The sequence below is a fragment of the Galleria mellonella genome, unplaced genomic scaffold (genome assembly GCF_026898425.1).
Source record: "Galleria mellonella isolate WM207_F2 unplaced genomic scaffold, CSIRO_AGI_GalMel_v1 utg63, whole genome shotgun sequence".
NCBI classification, from domain to species: Eukaryota; Metazoa; Arthropoda; class Insecta; order Lepidoptera; family Pyralidae; genus Galleria; species Galleria mellonella.
The window spans coordinates 10,901,233-10,923,166 of NW_026442130.1; the positions used below are offsets into that span (position 1 = coordinate 10,901,233).

The following is a 21,934-nucleotide window of genomic DNA, read 5'->3' on the forward strand; positions in this document are numbered from 1 at the left end:
ATCAGTTATCCTATAGTTAATTTTTTACAATATCTAAAAATTTATGCTAATGCTAATTAGATGATGGAAAGTCGCCTAGAAACATGAGCACTATCAATGATAGTGCTCATGTCATGTCCATGATAGTCAATCATGGACATAACAGAGTATAATTTGTCGCCTATATGATACCTCTCATGCACAGTCGCATGCGTTGCCATTCCTGAAAACAGAGGTGTTATGCCTATTTGATCTGTAATTTTATTGCCTTATCCCACCCTTCAAACCTGAACACAGTTAAGTAAATACAACAGCTGGGGGGTAAGGGATTGTTAGCAATGAAGTTTGACAGCCCCATTGCTAGCAATATCTGCCCTAACCCTGACCTGCCCTATCAGGTCGACCTCCATGTGGTTCCCCTTGGAAACTATCGTGAACGATTCTTGTTGAATTCGTCACGATGGGCTAACTGACCTGCTTCATCCTCATTTATCATCCATCACTGGTACCTCGCTAGTGTATATCGATAGCACAGGCGGGGTAGCCATTCCATTATCATCCATTAAAAAAAATACAACAACTTAACGACAGAAACATAAATGGGACAGAAGTACCCAAGTAAAGGGCTCTTGTACAGATTTGCTCTTACAATCTTATTCATAAAAATTAAAACCTTCTACAAACGTATTTTAACTATTACATGATTTTGTAATTTTTTTCAAATTGGGAATTTAACTTAAAAGAAAGAGACAAAACAGTTCAATATCTAAAATAGGTTTATGAGCGAGTTTTAACGTTTTTATGAATATGGTCGCCAATTTGAAAGAAAATTACAAAACACGTTAATACTAATTAAATTATATTTATAGAGAGTTTCAGTTTTTATAAGTAAGCTGATAATTCTATGAATATTTAAATCTATGTCTACTTTCAAATCTAAATCTATGATTACGTTTATATATGTAATTAAATTCATCTAAGAATGGTTGATTTGGTAAGATGGGCGAATTGACTTCTCATGATCAACTATCATACGCCACTTTATAATCTTAATTGTCATCCAAAATATAAAAAGTATAAAAATAGTATAGTAAGTAGAGAAAGTAAAAATCATGTATTTGTTACGATGTTTATTTATATATAACCACTCCTGACATTTCCGAGATAAATACATTCCATGATTGTATCAACATTCAATACAGTCCATACGAATGATAAAACTACTAAACGGCTAACGAAAACATTGATCACTGGGAGAACTGCTTTCGTTAGACATCACTTAAAATGTACCATAGAGTTTGACTTGACATTGTGCTACGAGTTTCAATTTAGATGATTTATCCTAAATGCTTCGGGACACAATGTCACGTCAAAGTCAGATTTTGTCCAGTGACTACACTGTTCACTGCGACTGTGTGAAGGTAGCAAGGAAGTCAGTGACGATCTTCTTCAGGGTAGCATCGGACTCCGGTGTGATCTGTCCATCCTTGGCAATTGTCGAGAGCAGGCTTTGGTGGCTAGTCTTGATGTGCTGGGTGAATTCTTTCTCAAAAGCGGTGATCTTGGAGGGGTCCAGTTTGTCAAGGTGGCCACGGACACCACAGTAAATGATGGCGACCTGTATATAAATTGTGTTGTTTATTAAGACAGCCTTAAAATTATCCAATATTTTATTAAAATAACACAGTCAATTCAGAATTGATCTAAAGTTCAGTTGATCCTGCATCAAGATGTTACAAGAGAAAGGATTATTTAAATGAAGATTATTTCTATTAAAAAAAAAGTGAAATAATATTTTTTATCAAAGATTCTTTATAGTCTATTGTTGGCTATGAGTAATATTTTAGGGATTTTATCCCAAAGTCAATAATAAAATGCAAATCAAACTATCTTTTACCTGCTCCTCAATAGCCATGGGAACATATTGTCCCTGTTTCAACAGCTCGGTGAGACGCATACCACGGTTCAGCAGCTGCTGGGTGGCGGCGTCCAAGTCGGAACCGAACTGGGCGAAGGCGGCGACTTCACGGTATTGGGCCAATTCCAGTTTCATGGAACCAGCCACCTACAATACACATACATAATAGTTAATTCTCAATAACTATTTTTATCTATCTAGTCTATATATATGTAGATAAGATTGACATTTCCATGTACTTTAGGTGTGTAATACACTAAGTATAATTTTACTTTTTAACATTTCTGAAGGCAAGACATACCTATAAATGATATGTATAATTCTTGTTGGGAATTCATAAGTTAATAAAGTTAATTTTGTGCACAAAATATTCTATAAAAATATGCATTAGCTAATAGGGATATTGCTAACAGTATTATACACAGTCCTTGTACTTTGTTCCCATATACAAATTGAAGCATCAGTGTTTCAACGCCGAGTTACGACACTATCAATCAAACAATGAATTGACTACTACTGATGTATCAATTTCGTCGGAATATAGTTATTACATTAATTATAGCTTTTATTAATTAAATTTATTAAAAGTAACTTTGATCTTTTTTTTCAAACCTATATCTATGATAGCATATTTAGCTCTACCTGCTTCATGGCCTTGGTCTGGGCAGCAGATCCTACACGGGATACAGACAGACCGACGTTGATAGCTGGCCGGATACCCTTGTAGAAGAGCTCAGTCTCCAAGAAGATCTGGCCGTCTGTGATGGAAATCACATTGGTAGGAATGTAAGCGGACACATCACCAGCCTGGGTCTCGATTACGGGGAGAGCGGTAAGGGAACCGCCGCCCATCTTGTCGGACCTGGGGGAGGTACACATGTTTGTTAATTTGTTAATAAATTACAATTATTTTAGATGCAAATTATTTTTTTGTAAAAGATAGAGTAACATTAAAAAAAATATTAGACTCTGTTCTGCACTAATAAAATATTACAAAGCCTACTCTATTTATGACCTTTTTTATATTAAAAAAATAGAGTTCAACTAAATTTGACTGTTAAAGCTACAAATAGTTTGGTAATTTATTTATTTACATATATAACAATAAGAATATAAGGTTTAAGTTGCAGTAAATATGAGTAAAATAATGTATGTATTGCTTACATCTTAGCGGCACGCTCGAGCAGACGCGAGTGGAGGTAGAATACATCACCAGGGTAAGCCTCACGACCGGGGGGACGACGCAGCAGCAGGGACATCTGTGTAAAGTTTAGTTATTAATTAAACAGCACTACAGTAAATCATTCATTGAACTCATATGTTCACATTACAATGTTACATTTTAATGAACTGCTGTTATATTAGATGAAAATTGGAAGACTATATTTTTATGTGGAATTAGGATATATAAACATAACATAACACTCCTCAAATAAAAATAAACCCTGTCAAAGGGTAAGCAAATACATGACTGTTCAGATTGTGATAGAAACAGATTGTGATAGAAACAGATTGTTTAGAATATTTACTTTTATATACATCTCGAGTTGTGAACTTTTAGATACTTTTCAGGATAGCAAGTTTAGATAACTCACCTGACGGTAGGCGACGGCCTGTTTGGACAAGTCATCGTAGATGATGAGGGCGTGCTTGCCGTTGTCGCGGAAGTACTCGCCCATGGCGCAGCCGGAGTATGGCGCCAAGTATTGCAGGGGCGCGGCGTCAGAAGCCGTGGCGGATACGATGATGGTGTAGTTAATGGCACCTATAATTAGTTTTATAAGTGAATATATAATATTTATGATATAATAAAACATTTCTATACCTTTAAAATTTTTACACAATTTGATAGATAAATGCAAAACAAAAAATTATGAAATCTACATATAGAAATTTATGTAAACTACTAAATAAGTTAAACATGTGCTGGTGCAATTATATTTTTATTTTACAAATACTAAATAATTAAAATATTTTTTATAAAACAGACAACTCACCAGCATCTGTCAACCTCTTTACAATCTGGGCCACGGTGGACCTCTTCTGACCGATGGCGACGTAGATGCAGTACAACTTCTTCTTTTCATCTTCACCCTTGTTGAAGCGCTGCTGGTTGATGATGGTGTCAATGGCCAGAGCAGTCTTGCCAGTCTGACGATCACCAATGATCAACTCTCGCTGACCACGACCGATGGGGACCAAAGAATCGACGGCTTTGATACCTGTTATGCAAATTCAAGTGGTGTACAATTTGTTTTCAATTTTTTTATGGAAATAGGTATTAGTCTATATTATCCTTAAGTCCATATCACTAGTTTAAATATTTTTATAATTTTTAACAAATATTTAAACTCTTTTTTCTGTTATTTAAACTGATAAAAACATGCGTGGACAAAATGGCCAGAGATTGAGAGCTAATATGGAAGATTGTAGAACTTCTGGTAGTAACAATGGTGTGTTCAATCTTTGAGTGTTGGCAATAAAACATATACTAATGGTAGCAGAATTAAACAAAATAATTCTAATGAAATAACCAGCAATTTGTTTTTATCCAATGACTAATTATTTATAATAAAGATTTTAAGTGACCAAATTTCAAGTTTGAGTTAAACCTCCATTTATATTTTTCCTAATGCAGTATAACTGAATTTTATTAAATAGAAGTGCAAGATTTGGTCAATATGCCAAAATGTCCCTTCACCTAGTACTTCTTACATTAATGTTATTCCTGCAATTTATTGATTACAGCATAAATAAATTTTAGATATTTGCATTATTTGTATCATTTATTATGTCCTATAATGAAATATTTCCCTTTTACAAAAAATGACGTTTGACACATCCATCATTAGATATCTAAATTAATGAACTTGAGAAATAATATGAAGTATAGTAATAGTGTAATTAAAAAATCATAACCGATTATATAACAATCTTTACATAATATCTCTTGCTATATGTATATTAAGTTAAAAATATATTTATTCACAAAATCCACATAGACACTTTGTAAACATTGTCCTCACTGTTTTTTTATTATCAGTTTAGAAAGTCTCATTCATTATTAGCTATAAATTCCAATTGGAATACTTAAAAGGTCTTGCCTAAACATACCTACTTTTTTTAAGGATACTTCATATAAACACTGCTTATAGATATTTTTATTATAAAGAAAATCAACATTTTCTATACTTATATATTTCAATTTTGGCTCTCAGGCTGTAAACTTACCAGTCTGCATAGGCTCACGTACAGACACACGAGGGATGATACCAGGAGCCTTGATACCGACACGCATGCGGTTCTTGGTGTCAATGGGACCTTTGCCGTCAATGGCGTTACCCAAGGCATCCACGACGCGGCCCAGAAGCTGGTCACCTACAGGCACGTCTACAATGGCGCCAGTTCGCTTGACAATGTCGCCTTCCTTAATCAACTTGTCGTTACCGAACACGACAACACCAACGTTGTCGGGCTCCAAGTTGAGGGCCATTCCCTAGACAATAAGGGATAACTTTTGAGTATTCTAAGTTTTAGTTTAAATCTACTACTTTTTTTATAATTAAGTTTATAACAGTTTTCGCTTAAACATAAGTTTATGTATAGACACCTTATTTTACATCTTAAACACGTCACATTACTGCTTCAAATAATTAAGTCCTTAGGGATTTTTTGCAATGATATTTTTCTGGTTTTCTTATGCTAAACACTGATTAAAATATCAATATGTGCCTTTACTTTGTAAACAGAGAATGACTTTTGAAATTTCAAAATATTAATTCATTCCATTTTCCAAAATCTTAAATTTCCGAATTACTAAATTACAACTAATTCTAAACTCTAATTCTCATTTATTTTCTTGGCTAATTTAAACTTACAAATATTATATAGGAATTTTACTCATTAACATTTTGCCGCTAATAAGTGATTTTTTAATATACATCTTAAAACACATACCTTGAGTCCAGAAGAGAATTCCACCATCTCCTCAGCCTGAATGTTCTTGAGGCCATAGACACGAGCAATACCATCACCAATGCTCAATACTTTGCCAGTTTCTTCTAGATCAGCCTACAAAATACAAATCATTCCTATAATTATTAAACAAAAAGACACAAAATAGTTTCCTACTAGCAATTTTCATTCTTATAAAAAACCTACTTAACTATATAAAGAAATTATTCTTCTATTAGATTATTTAAAATAATTAAGACACTTTGAAAATATACTATTGCTATAAAGTCACCAAAGTGAACTCTAATCAACATAACCTCAATTGATAATAGAGTTAAGGGTACGTTTATGTAATATGACATACTGACCTTGGGTGCAGCACCTAAGATTCTCTCCTCCAGAATGGTGGAGATTTCAGCTGCCCGCTGTGTGGAGGACACATGGACCTTGCGGGAGGCGACAGCGATTGCTGGCGCCGCAATTTTCGACACCTACCATAGAAAAACAACATTGCATTTTTTATCACTTGTATCCTAATTGGCACTCACGAACCACTAAATAGATCACATGTAGACATTTTTTCTTGCATTATTAGCCTATATATTCACATAATCACTATCATCTAATCTGATATGAATGGTCGCCCACTATTACATAACACAATATTCAGTACTTACCTGTTATGAAAATATATCATTCTTTTAACAACAAAATCATATTTAGAACGGTAAATGGTTGATTTACAATATTAGACATGATAATTTGGAGTACGTTCTTTGCAAAATGGACAACCCAACTTGATTCTTCTAATTAAAAGTACTGCCGGGTGTGATCCAGACATACAAAAATCCAAAGTAAAATTAAAGAATGTAGCATTTGCAATAAAATTACCTGAGATGTGGTATTAGGGAGGCGCCTGGCCACAGAAGAGGCCAAACGAGCGGAGATCAGCGACATTTTTCACAAAATACTAAATTATATGGCAGACTCAAGACCCGAGTGAACCTCCGCTCGTCTCGTTCGTTTTGGTGGAACGGAAGTGACGCAGAAAAGAAATCGGTCTATGGTTCATCAGTATTGAATATTACGTTCAAAAATGAGTATTATGTGCTTTTAAGATCTGCTGATAAAATTAAAAATAATATATAACGAATTCTATATATTGTATATTATTAAACAAATTTTATGGTAAAATTTCGTCTATATAAAATTAAAAATTTAAGGATATAAAATTAGGGAAATGTATAATTTAACTTTATCTAGTTATTTAAATACTCATCAAAATATATTGTAATTATGAAGTAAAACCCATCATTAATTTTCTGTTAATTATAAATTAAATTTTTATTATTGTAAATTAATTTAATTTAATGAATTTAATTTAGGTTTCCGAGCTTCCAAGGAAACGAGCTTTCATAGACAAATGTTTCTGTTAGTACTTCCGGATTTCTGATAAGTATTTTAATGTTAAATGCCCCTTTTGAATTGAATTGGCATTATGTATTAAAATTATTCATTAAAAGTAAAAGTGTAAAGTTAATTATTTCTTTTGAATACTACAAAACTTTAAGAACATTTAAGGTTTCGAAGTTTCTAAACTTTAAATTGACTGTCAGCTGTTTTTGTCATCTGTCAATCAATTTTGTTTTTGTCATGTCAAGACAATGAAAATGTCAAATTTTTGTATTTTATAATTTATTTGCGATTGCGAAAAAATTCAGAAGTACTTTTTAAGATGTTTAAAATGTGTAACTTTCATTTTAAAAGTAGAAACGTTAATCAATGAATTTGCTAATCCAGTGTAATGGCTATATTTGAAAAAACATCTCAAACCAAAGCCATTGTTGATGACACCGAGAAACTTATTTGTGTAGTTGAAAATGCACAAAATATTAATAAACATACAGTAAGTTCCCTAATGTGATAATATATATAAATATATCATATCATCATAAATCAACCAATCAATCATATCAATATCGTAATAAAAAGTATATAAATACTTTTTATATATGGATCTTCGACAACGTTTACAAATCCTTAGGTTTTTTGCATGAGTACAAATAAATAATAGCTCTTGGTATGTGGGTGTGTTTTCTAGGAATATGTTTTACGAGTACAAAGAGGGCCTTGCAAAGAAAACAAATGGAATGTTCCTCGTAGGTATAGGGATTTTGCTGCATTGCATTCATCTCTGCAACCAGCAAACATTGCACTGCCCCTGCCACCAAAGAAACTTATTGGGAACATGCAACCATCTTTTATTGCTGAGAGACAAATTGCTTTACAGGTCAGTCCTTGTCTACTTTAATCTTTTATCTTATTTATTCACAAGCTCCATAATTTACTCATATATATGATAAAGAAGATCAAATCCATATAATCTTATATAAAATCTAACTAAGTGTTAGTTTATTAATTATCATATTAATAATAACATTTGACAGCCAATTAATTATCACCAAAGTTTAAATAAAACATTTCAAAAGTGATTATAAATGTAAATTTTTGTTTCAGAACTATATAAATGAAGTGCTAAAGCATCAAATATTAGCTTTATCTTTGCAAGTAAGAAGTTTTTTAGATCCAAACAACTATTCATTAAACATTACAGGTAATATTTTTATTATAACAAGTCTTAAATATAATACAAATATGGAATTATATAGAACAAATACAAAATATGAACCCTTAAAACTTGACTCTTTTGCCTACCCCATAAAAGAAGTGGTGAGAAAATAGATTGATAGAAATTCCACTCACTGACTAACAAAGCAATCTGCAGAACTATAAAATGTATTGTATATTTATTAATGATAACATAATGATAGTATAATAACTAACTTAAGTTTTCATTTTGTTTGGAGACATACAACATAAAAAAATCTAAATTAAGAGTCACCTTGAATTATAAAAAAATGTAAAAAATATTAATTATTTGATCTTTATTGCAGAACAAGCCCTGCAGACTATGTCAATTGCATTACGAGGGCATGGAAGATATGAGCTAAAGTGTCCTTTGTCAGATGTAGGTTGGAGGATACGTAAACACTACTTTTTAGTAAGTACATAAAAACAAAAAAGTAAAAAATATAGTATTGCTAGTTGTATGAAACAGAGTGTTGATTATTTTATCCTCCGATATGAAAAGAATAATATTAAATACTTTTTAGTTATTGCTAACTATGAAGTGACCATAAGTATTATGTCTTTAAAGGGAAGGTAATTATAAAAAAAAAAATAAAGAAAAATCATAATGTAGGATGTACATTATGTTTTTTCGTTAATTTTTATTTATCACAACAATTATCTTTATTATAACTAAGATTGGGTTAACAAAAATAAACTTTAATTGTGGCATCAAAATAACTGGTTATTTTGATTTAAAACTAAACTTCTGAACTGATTTTGATAAAATTTCTATGGGAACAATCTGTGAGTATGTCCTTTCAGATAAAAAAAATCCAAATCTGTTTATAATGAACAAAGATATAAAGCAACAAACAAAAAGAAAAATACCAAATTGAGAACCTTCTTCTATTTGAAGTTGGTTGAAAATAGTAAACATTTATGTGTAAAATAGTAAAAATTAATTGTGCTATAAACCAAAATGGGTAACTCGACAGAATCTATATAAATAAATGACATTAAACATTTAGCATAAAGTAACTATAATACAAAATTGGAGCTAGTTATGCAAAAAAAAAACAACCGCTTCAATTATTCAGGACACTTTAAATATGTAAAAAACATCTTAAAATTGTATGCATATCTGACACGTTCTTGGCGGCTTTTATCTTTTTATTATTGGTGTTAATGACCCTGTGATATTAAAATAAGTACTTGGAGTTTAATAATAACTGACTTACTGATTCATTATTAATCATCATAAAAACAATGAGCTTATCTTAAAAAAATATAATAATATTATGCAAAATAGTTTTCTTTAAATATTATTTTGTAGTCATAATTGTTAGTTTATATCTTCACATCAGGTGCCTTATGAGGTAAGCAAAAAGAATAAATTGGTATATAGTTATAACTATATATGTATATATATATATATATATATATATATATATATATATATATATATATATATATATATATATATATATATATATATATATTATGCTACTTAGAATGGCAAACAAACTGACGGTCCACCTGATGAAGTGGTAACCGTCAACTATAGACATGAGCAACACCATGGACATAACAGAGTATACTGTTTCACCCACGATTCCCCCCATGCATTGCCATTCCTGAGGACTCAGGTGTTGTTCCTTTATACCCTGTAAATTCACTGCCATATCCTACACTTCAAACCATAACACAGCCATGCAAACACAATTGCTTCACTGTATAAAACACAAATGGACAGTGTGCTCAGTGCTCAAGCAAATGACTTTTGTACAAAGTCTCCCTCTGGTAATATATATTTATATATATCATAGTTGTTTATAAATTTATTTCAAATTTTTAGGTAACAGATGCAGAAAGTAGAACAAATTGCTTATTGTCCTGGCAGAATTATGGACCTGATAAATATTTGAGTGAGAAAGAAATGCAGACTGCTTTCAAGAGCTTACTGAATATTTCTGTGAGTAATAATGATTCTTGCCTGTTACTTCGTATATGTGGATTTCAGAAGTAAGAAAACCAATGAATTAGACTATTTCTAGATGGTGTATAAAGATAAAACTTTTACCAATCTTTAAGTTAGCCTTTCAGGAATACAACTGTGAAAACCATATTCAATTTGATGCAGTTGTTTTTGCGTGATACCAAAACAAACGTACAGACAGACAACATTTCGAAATATTATTATTTTGGCATCTACTGGGCTTCTTAAGACACCTCATATTTTTTTTTATATTTTCTATGTACCGACATCTTAGTACAATTTTATTATATTAACAAGACTACTATTTTCTGTTGTCAAGAGTTTCTACGTTGCTTTTGTTATATACAAGGCCTAAGATATGGTTTTAATAATTTAAAAATATGAACAAATTCGCAACTACCCTGATAAAAAAAAATTAGTACTTCAGTGCTATTAATTATCATCTAGCCTAGAATCGCCATTAGGTCTCATGTGTTGGACCAATTAGATTGCAGTGGCTATATTAAGATAAAGTAGTTTGAAATTTACACATGACACCTCTGCTGTATCAGGCATCCACAGCCCCAGTAATCACTTACTATCAAGCAAGCTGTATATTTGTTTGCTACTATTATCCGTCTTTTTTATATCTTTGTTTATTGTCCTAGAAAAATAACAAATAAATCTTATCATTAGTTACGTTTTCACTACCATGTGCAAGCGATAGAACGGGACACTTATATCCAGTGTCATATTCAATCATTACTATGTGGTAACATTGACATTTCTGAAGAGAACTGTTTGGGGAGAAGGGATTGTTAGTAATGGAGATTAGCAATTCCATTGCTAGCAATATACTCTATTAGGTTGAGCTCTACACAATTCCTCCTGGAAACCATCGTGATTTATTTATTGTTAAATTCGTTACAATGGTCTAATTAACCTGCTTCATCATCATTTATCATCCCTCACTGGTACCCCACCAGTGTAGACCGTTAGCGCAGGCGGGCTTACCAATTCATTATCATCCATTAAAAAAAATGAAATTGTTTCTTTACAGACATAGCCGAAAATATATTTCCTGTAATGGATTGTATTGTTTTCAGCATCCTTATATAGACCAAATATTAGCAATTCACAATTTAGAAACTGGTGCCTATGTAGTTAGAAGAATACATGAAAATGGAAGTCTCCGAGATATGTTATATGGAACTGATTATGATAAGAATTATTTAAGTAAATATGGAAATCCAAAAGTGAGGAAACCTTTGACCGATGGGCAGATATCTCACTATGGATATCAAATGTTACAAGCATTGAAGTTTTTACATGATAAAGGCTTACCACACGGTGAGTGTACTTTGTTATATATATATAAATATGTATATTTTTATTTAAAAAACTTCCCAATTAAATCATTTGTGACATGACAGAGAGGAATATTACAATCCATCTGTAGATATGTCATTTTGTTATGTGTATTTGTTTATATTTTTTTAATGTGTTAGTGCCCTTCGTTTTAATACGTTTAGTTATTAAGAATAATAAAAACTAAGAAATAAATTAACAATAAGTCAAAATAATATTAATGTTTCGTATTCGATCCAAAGGTACTACTAAAGATAATACTTGTAGCATTTCCTCGTTGTATTGCCAGAAACATCCTTTGAGCCAGATACGAACCGGAATGTCAATCATTGCTCTTATCCACAATGCGCTGACCTAACTCTTTTATAAGAGAATTTGCTTCCGTTCCCCACTTACCCGTAGTCTCAAAAGCAAATTATTTATATATTTTTATGATTATTGTACTGTTGACAATATCTTCAGGTTACTTTTTGGAAGTGTAGGTTTCTTCGATGGCAATTTAATTTAGTACAGGTAAAAATACATATACAGTACAAAGTACATACACAAATATACATACATCTAGATATAGGATGATAAACCTTGTACATTACTATTGTATTAACATGTTACTTTTTTCGAGGTGCAATGAAAATAATCAAAATTCCCGTAATATGTATATTTCAAGAAAAGGAAAAGTTATATAATTTTAAATTAATGTTATCATTGTTTAAAATCACAAGATAATGTGTATCAATTATAAAATGTAAATTACTGGAGAAAGTATGCATGTTGTATGAGTTGGTTGTGTTTTATTGCTCTTATTTGCAATGAAAAGTATAGTTAGTTGTCAGTTTAGTAGCAAAGTGATTTTGTACGTAATTATGTAAATGTACATTACATTTTCAATTCTTGGCGATTCCAGCTCTTGAACTTGCGTATTGTATTTATACGTTTTCATATTTTTAATAATTTTTGGTAATCTTTTTATAATTTTGGGGGGCGAAGGTCATAATAATATGGAATTAAACATTGATAAATGTATATTTGTATACTTACATATTTTTATAAAAGAAAATTGAAATGGTCATAAATTAGATGTCAACTACCAACACTCAAAAACATCAGTTACTTCTGTCACATAATTAATCTGTAAACTTAGTGAATCAATAATTTGTAGACAATTGGATATAGAATAAACTTTTTTTTTTATTTTACAGGTCACATACACCCTGGCAACATAGCTATAGAAAACCAGAGGGTGCTTTTAATGGATATAGAGAATATAATAATAGGAGTCCCGTGTTTGTACCGGCCTCAGTTACTGGAGCTCAGGCGGACCGCAACCGCTGAAGCGGTAGACGTCTACTGCTTCGGTCACACTCTTTACGAGATGGCATTCGCGAGACCCCTCCATGATCATTACTGTGACATATACCCCGACGGAATCTCAAATGAATTGGGTGAGATTTTATTTAAACATACAGACGACCAATATGATAATATTTAATTTATATAGCACATGGTACTTTCCTTTTTCTTATTCCTTACTAATATTATACACTAGCTGATGTCTGCGCGGTATTTGTTATTCCTGTTTAATACATATCGATACGTAACGAACTTACCCATTTATTATGTCTGGGAATACTGGACCATAATGAACAAATGACTTGTCGATCTCTTTGCCTTGGGTCAAAATTACTTAAGTAGGTTGTGTACTAAGCTGTATAAGTTATTATAGTTTTTTAATTATCCCACGGAAACTTTTTTTTTTTTTTTTGTGATCAAAAATATCTAAAATATTAACCGGGGATGTAAGGCACCACCATGCGAAATTTCATTTAAATCGGTCAAACTACATATCTATACATATAATAAGACCTCTACAGTTTTATTATATGTATAGATTTTAAAATTAGTTTGTTTTGTTACCTCTTGGCGCCTTTACGGCTTAATCAATCACTACAAAATTTGTAATACTATATGTATCAAGATGGAGGACATAAGGTACTTTTTATTTTGTATCACATGAACAACGCCACATATTATAGCTTATATTATCATCATGACTGTCCACTGAACATAAGCCACCCTCTTTGCCAGTAGTTGCCAGGTTTGGCAGGCGGATTGGCAACCGCAGTTAGCTTTTGAGATGTTTTTAGACAGACGCTGCGGCCCATCACTCGCCCTCCTCAATCGCCTTATACGACACCTATGGGAAAAGAAGTTGTGGCCTAATAATATTTATACATATAATAAACTTTATCCTTTCAGAATCTGTATTGAGATTGTGTTTGTCAAGCACGTCATGCAAGCACGGCGGACCTTCGTTGTTACATCTGTTGGCGCATCCATTTTTCTCCCGCGCTCCTCTAAACGGTCTGACAAGCATGCACGACGACGAACGTGCCCATTTGAAGTTTCCGCTTCCCATTAAAGACGAACTGAAGGCAGCTGTAGCTCAGATGGAGTCGAGATTAAAAAGCGATCAAAAATTGGTGAGCTAAATAACTTATGTATAGATAAGACGACCTCCTTAGCGCAGTGGTGGGTGTGTCGTTTTAGGTTAATGAAGTCCCGGGTTTAATTCCCGGTCGGCCCAGTTTAAGAAAAGGTTCGTCCTGAATTGGCTTTAGTGTGATTTGTGCCAGTATATGTTGATTATCCTCATAACTTACGATATCGTAGCTATAGAACCAAACCAAAGGTGCAATTTTTGGCACATTTTTTAAAAACAAAGATACAATAAATTGGTGATATAGTACACATCTGTATGTATATTAAGGAAACGCTACTGTACGGATTTTGATATTGTTTTATGTAAGGATAATTTAGTATCTGTGTCATTGATAGATACAAATATTGGTTCTTGTAAAGTGATATGTATTGGCAACCCAAAATAAATCAAATGTAATGACAATACTGTCCTCACTCTCTTCTTAATAAAAAAATCTAAACTGGTTGCACGTGTCTTCTGTTATAATTATTACTTTACGTAACTTTTAACATTAAACTCTTAAAATTCAGTGAAATTGTAAAACCATTATGTGATCGGTTTCATTACAGAAATACCGAAATCGCACAATATGTTTACAAGGTAATGTTTAGGTATCGGTTGTAAACATGTTTTTGATTCAATTTCAGGTTCGCAGTACGAAAAGAGAAGTACGTATACAGGAGATACTCAGTTCTGAAGAAGAATTAAGGAAGCAAAAACGACGAGCGGTAATTTGTTTTCTTTTTTTATTTTATACTAAACTATAAACTTGTTTTGATATTTGTAAAATTAATACATTATGGGATTGGAAAATAAATATTATATAATCTTTATATAAAATACACCCACGACGGTAAACTCACATACAGTCACGTTCTTTTATAGTGAAAATAATACTACTAATCCATTTTTTTTATACAACTTAGAATGGCAAACAAGCTGACGTTCCACCTAATGGAAAGTGGTAACCGTCGCCTATAGACATGAGCAGTACCATGGACGTAACAGAGTATACTTTGCCATTATTCCATATTTTGCTACGGAAATTCAAAGCGAATAGAGCTGGCGAGCAGATCATTTACTTAATTTTTACTGATCACGTAACATTTTATGTAATATTTATTTATTTAATGGCAACTACCAAAGCATATATTTACATCAACCTAAAATACATGATAATATGGTTACATTATAAAATACTGCCTTTATTAGGCCGTCACAACGCGCAAATATTATTAAAGACACTTTCAGTTTCATAGTTAACTTCGAGAGACAATAGTCTCTCTCAATTCTACGTGCAACACAAAATTAGGTTTTTTTTTATACAACTTAGAATGGCAAACAAGCTGACGGCCCACCTGATGGACAGAGGTAACCGTCGCCTATAGACATGAGCAGTACTATGGATATAACAGAGTATACTGTTTCGCCTATGATACACCCCATGCGTTGCCATTCCTGAGGACTCGGGTGTTATTCCTCCGTACCCAGTAAATTCACGCTATATCCCACCCTTCAAACCGAAACACAGCTGTACAAACACAATTGCTTTACGGTTGAAACACGAACGGGACAGAGGTACCCAAGCAATCGACTTATGTACAAAGTCTCCCTCTGGTCTACTAGAAAGAAAAAGTTGACCGCCTTTTTATGATATTCAGAATAGCAAACAAGATGATGGCCCATCTAATGGAAAGTACGAGATGTAATTGTCTCCTTCCGCGCAGTCATAAATTTTATGTAATTTCTATTTAATTACAGAAAAAACGCGAAAGTGTATGGAAGTCGACGTCGTCGTTAGCAGAGACGGTGCGGTCGCAAAGCGCCAGTACAGCTTCATCGCCGACGCCGCCATCTATACGTTAGTATCTATAACGTGATTATACTCCATGCAAATAGTCCATTAAAAGCATTTATACCAAAGTGTAATCACGTTGGAATTATTTACCATTTCACCAAATCATTTTACTAATTGACTACTTTTTAAACAATTTTCATTTTGCCTCCATGCTTTTTCTCTATCTGTTACCAGATATCGTCGACAATTCGGAAGTGGTTTTAATCATTATTTTTGCAATTAATAGGATTTATTCCATATGAATTTTATTAATTTAATTACTGTTTTTTTTTTTTACAGTACAAATACAGTAATAATGTTCAAATAAATAGAGTTGGTTACATACATGTCATGTGTTGTTATAGCTGGCGAACCGACCGGGAATGGAGCCTGCACTCCGGCATCTGGGGCCGCCGCAGGGATTACTCCGCCAGCGGGCGCAGCGCGAGAGTCAAGCGGCCGCGCTGCACTCCTTGACGCCATTTGCTCTTTCGACAAGTCACGTCTCGCGCGTGTCAACTCGCGGTGAGACTAGTCCACACCACCGCATTCCAGTTTAAAAACTTTTCTGCCAGTCGTCCAATGGATAGTTCTAGTCATGTAATCGTTTGGGGCATGCTAAAGCCATTAGACCACTGGTTGACTCTTACACTGTGATAATACAGTTCGTGGTAAACATTTTGAACAAAACCATAGATAGTGAAGTCTATTCAGTAGTAATTTTCACGTGACCTGCAATTGTTCAAATTATTTGCCTTTAAGTACTACCATAGTCTAAAAAACAAACACGTCTAGACAGTACAATGTGTCGTATATTTTTATGAAATCGTTTGGGATATGCTAAAGAGAAATTGAAACACTGGTTGTTTTCTATACTATGGTACAGACTTCGCTTCCCCTTCTGTTTCCAAATGACCAATAAAAAAATTGGATATTTTGTATATTAAAATATCCAGTATTTGATACATGCCATACATCCCACATAGATTACATTGCTGCTATTTGTTCTTAGTGTGCAGTTATAAAAAATTCAACATCTTAAATAAAAAAATGTATAGCCATTAGTAATATGTAATTATATTAAAAAGTATTTTTTTTTTTCTTTTTTTAAAACGCCTCAGTAAAAAGCATTTTCTATATTTTGTCCTTCTTAATTTTGACTGCACTTTGATCTGTATCTTCATATGAGACAATATTATTATTATTATATTATTTAATATTTTTATTATTATAAAATATCAATATTATGAATAATGTATTATTTATGTTAATTATTTCCATCTATTTACTGGCCTACTATTATAAAATTGTACAATACAAAGTTATATAGTGTTTTTCTTGGCATATTTAGTAAAAAATCTGGATGGCGTTAACATACTATGTGTTATACGAGTATAGGAGAGCTGCCTTTTAAGTTGTGTCTTTTGAAATAAGTATAGACAATCTAATAGATTATTACCATTTATTATGCTCAAAAACATTTTCGTTTGGCGAGCGGTGTGGGATCTTGGATTGTCATAGTGCAGTATCATACGACGTCTTGAATTGTTTTTTCGAAATTCGGTGATGACTTGTGGCAAACAAACAGCGGTCTTGTTTTGTTCTAGCACAATAGTGGCGACGTGACCACCCTTTGCCACAAACGAGGCAACCATTTTTTTTCGAAGTGCTCCATGAGCGTATGACTTTGGTCGGTTTTGGCTCATCCTGGAAGACCCAGACAGTTGACCGCTGCTTAGAATCTGGATCATAAGCATATATCCAAGACACCACTTACCATATCATAAACATGCATTGACTCGCTTCGGTTGAATTGCTGCAGAGTTTTGCGACACCAAATAACACGGCTTGTTTTTTGTCGTCGCTAAGCAAATGTGGTATCCAACGAGAGATCAACTTTCTTACACCATTTCTTCGTGTAGGATTTTTTGGACAGAGGTCCCTGAAATGCCCACGGATGCCTCTATTTCACAGTACGTCACATGACGGTCTTCGAGGGTTAGCTGCACCACGGCTTCGATATTCTCTTGCGTCATGGTGGTTTTTGGACGACCTTCACATAGCTTGTCACTGAGGCTAGAGTGCCCACGTTAAAATTCTAAATACTAGCGTTTTACAATCTTAAGACATGGTGCTGCATCACTGAACACAAAGGTGATCTCCTCAAAGCACTGAAGTTGCGATAATCCTCTTTGAAAGTTGTAGAAAATTATCGCACACAAATTTTCCTTAAATATTGTGTGCGACTTCTCACCTTTGAATAGACGATACAATAAAACTATTCGCCCAATCTGAAAACATTCTTTTATTTTCGACTAAATTCAAAAAGATGAAATTGCCATGTGGTTTTTTTTTTTATAATCCCGGGAGGTTGGCAAACGACACGACTTAAAAGGTAGTCTTACGTGCTTACACCGTAACCACTTGAAGATATGAACAATACGTTTTAATAATTTTGCGTTTATTATTAAATATACCAAGTAAAAAACTACATTATTAAATAGCGCAATTAATTAATGCGTTTATGAAATGAATGACTGCATTTTTATATTTGTACTAAGGAAGTATTAACGAATGTTTAGATTTAACGTTAGTAGAATAGGGTGCAAAATTTGTATTTGATAAATAAAAAACGTGCAACTCTTCGTCAGATTAATTGAGGTGTCGATATTATCGTTACTATCACGTAATATTGCTAGTACTGTAATATTTGTTTATATATTTATATGAGGGAATCTTAATAAAATTTATAATATATGGAATGAAAAAAAAAACATCAACAATCAATTTCCGTTCCGAATCTTATAACGTACAAAAAAAAAGAAACGAAGATGAATTGAAAATAACCTCTATTTTTAAACTGGTGAAAATATATTTGGATTTTCCACCGGGTAAATTATAAGTACAGTAAATTATGAAAATATAAATGCATAAAAAGCAAGTTATCAATCGTGAATTCGTTGACGCCTCATTAATTAGGATGTTCGATTTTTTTTTTTACAATTATTATTAATCTTATTTTTAAAATGTATGTTAATTTTTTAACGACGTTTAAATGCATGCACAACTGGAATTTTATGAAGTTACTGTGTTTATTATCGGAGATACATTTATTATTATTATAAAAAGGTTTTTGCCAGTTTAAAAAAAAAGGTTTTTCGATTGAAGCAGTTCTACATTTGCAAAGTAAAATTTCCCTAATAATAATCCCTGACAACCTGTGCATTTGCTAAAATTCTTGTAATTATAGCATGTATGTGTTGTGACTTCTTGGTAGAATTTAATTATACATTATACTCGTATTATAATTATTTGTGGGTTTTACTCACGTTTTAAATTCGGGGATGCTTGACTAATTTTGAACTCAATAGGAGCCCTTATTCATGAGCACGGTTCACGGCTGTGTCGCGAGCAGCACTGCGCGACCTCGTACATGTCGTATACCTTATACTCGTATTAACGGAGGACAAAATTTGCAATGCAATTTTAAGTGGTTTGTTTTAATGGTCAAAACTAAAGTACCATTATCGAGGTTTGTCCTTCTGTACTGTACACTACTTCATTTAATTTTGGCTTTTTTTTTCTAAAAATATTTTAATATGTTCCAATATATGGTGTTAAATGATTTTATGTAATTTTATAGCATGAGCGAACAGAATGTGATATTAAATTGTTATTTACATATATCTGAATAATTTATATTTTGGATAACGAACAAATGAGAACGATCAAAATTGCGCATTATAATTAATGATTTTTAAGTGATTTCGTGGTAGATGTAAGAGTCAATGTGGATATATTTTATATCAATGAAAATAGTAAACAAACTTGTGGCCCACCTGATGGGAAATTGTAAGCCTATAATAATGTAGATTCGAACGATGCATATAACCCATTACCGGATAATTTATGGAGTATAGAAAGTTAATATGATATATTATGTCTCGAGACTCCTCTGCCCTCAGGAAAGATTGTCCTATACTAAAATGTTACTTATATAATACGAAAACACCAAATTAAGTACTTTTTGACGGGTGCTGGGCCCATAACCTGAGATTGTGTGCTTATACAAGTATATTGCTAATCAAAAGGTGCATTATGGCTTGTGATAATTCTAGAATATTTTATTATTGCTCAATTTTTTTTTTTTTTATTTCTCCATGTATTCCAATTACAAGTGCACACGATGGTTAATTCATATTTATACTTTTTTATTTTTCTGTTTTATATATTCCATAAGACAATATAAGAGACAATATCTGTGTCTGTAGTACAAAAATTGTAGTTGCGTTTTTTTTTTTCGGTGACTATGATAATACAAATTTAGAATATCCCATAACCTTTATATAAATAATAATATATTTTTTCTTTAGGTATAATATAAAAAAATACTGGCTATATTTTTTGTTTTATATGCAAATATATTGATTCTTTATTTACAATACACTATGCGCATAATTATTGGCATGACTGTAGATTGCTTTGTAGTTATACTATAATTACGCGCGAATTTATATATTTCAAAACAATATCAACAAGAAAAAACAACATGAAACAGATCCTGACCCTGTTATTCTTGGATAAATAGATAACTTTTTTATACATTTGACTATACGTTTTGTGATGTCTATTTTTTAATGCTATGTATGATTTATGCTAAATAACAAAAACCAGAAATTTCTAATCTATTTAACAGTATGATCACACTATCCATTACCGATATATCGTCATAGTCGTAGAATACTGACGGATCTGACACAGATTACATATATAGATCCGTCAGTATTCTACGACTATGACGACATGATAATACCGACCCTACTAGCCCTGATTATATAGTGACTCTAATATAAATTAAAGCAGGGGTTTTAAAAGCCACATGAATCATGATAGAGAATAACCCACCAAATTTAATAGGCCTTTCGCGTTTTGAGCTGACATTAACAGACTTGTACAATCACACCGGCAGGTTATACAAAACAAATCCTTTTGTGATGCATGTCTAGCGAGATTTTCTACTCCCCTAGATCTCTGTATTGAAATATGAAATAACATTATTATATTATTAAACAATTTTTCGGTATTATAATTGGTGTTATGTAGCTATTAGTTGCTAGTTAATTGAATTAAGCCAAATAATTTTAAATATAATGTTTATGGTTAAGTTGTATATAGAACTATTGAAGCATTCGGTACAAGATTGTGATTGCACGCATACTGAGGGCCTACCATGAAATATTTTCCGGAATTTCGGGGCCGAACGAAACAAATTTGACGTTAAAACACCTCGTTTAAAAATATTAAAATATCTTACCTTTAGGTTCTTATAATAGGATTTAGAACGAACGAAATGTTAAGCTCCACTGAGCCAATTTCGGTATTAACAAAAACACGCAATTCGGAATTTCATGTCATGGTGAGACCCCCTGTATTATTCCACAAACGTAAAACTTTTAATAGACCTATTTTAATTCTTAGTATACTTTGGCTCTTTCTGTAATAGAAAAAATTTTATTGGAATAAAGAGACATGCCTAATGCTGGATTTACAATCTGTCTCACTCACGCTAAACCGCCATAACAGCGTTTTTTCGAAATTATATTTTCTGCTGAACCCAGAATACTCGTGCAAAGCTACAAGAGTTTCTAATTCTCATATTACATAAGAAAAAATGGTAAAACACTACTCGAAGAGTCTTTTATTATAAAATATTTTAATTCGGTATTTACAGAAAAAAACGAATTATTTTCTTTTGTGACGGTTTAGAACTTATTGGACAGAAGTATAGACAAA

The 21,934-nt window shown here is 32.4% G+C and overlaps 2 protein-coding genes across 3 annotated transcripts; one reads left to right on the forward strand and one right to left on the reverse strand.

Moving 5' to 3' along the window:
- Positions 1–1,094: 1,094 nt before the first annotated feature.
- On the reverse strand, positions 1,095–6,900 carry LOC113521706 (ATP synthase subunit alpha, mitochondrial). Its single transcript, XM_026907336.3, has 10 exons — positions 6,743–6,900; positions 6,220–6,342; positions 5,855–5,968; positions 5,129–5,393; positions 3,895–4,119; positions 3,493–3,662; positions 3,062–3,156; positions 2,540–2,759; positions 1,877–2,044; positions 1,095–1,597 (listed from the first exon to the last, which is right to left on the reverse strand). The coding sequence occupies exons 1-10, from the start codon at positions 6,806–6,808 to the stop codon at positions 1,382–1,384; spliced, it is 1,662 nt and encodes a 553-aa protein (XP_026763137.2). The 5' UTR covers positions 6,809–6,900; the 3' UTR covers positions 1,095–1,381.
- Positions 6,901–7,488: 588 nt separating this feature from the next.
- On the forward strand, positions 7,489–21,678 carry LOC113521695 (PX domain-containing protein kinase-like protein). 2 transcript variants are annotated; one of them, XM_026907321.3, is made up of 11 exons: positions 7,490–7,757; positions 7,953–8,141; positions 8,369–8,465; positions 8,806–8,912; positions 10,338–10,454; positions 11,564–11,807; positions 13,025–13,267; positions 14,082–14,305; positions 14,952–15,032; positions 16,066–16,165; positions 16,507–21,678. In XM_026907321.3, the coding sequence occupies exons 1-11, from the start codon at positions 7,656–7,658 to the stop codon at positions 16,668–16,670; spliced, it is 1,668 nt and encodes a 555-aa protein (XP_026763122.2). In that variant the 5' UTR covers positions 7,490–7,655; the 3' UTR covers positions 16,671–21,678. The 2 variants fall into 2 exon arrangements, with proteins under 2 accessions (XP_026763124.2, XP_026763122.2); XM_026907323.3 differs by lacking the exon at positions 7,953–8,141 and having other exon boundaries at positions 7,489–7,757.
- The last annotated feature ends 256 nt before the right edge of the window (positions 21,679–21,934 follow it).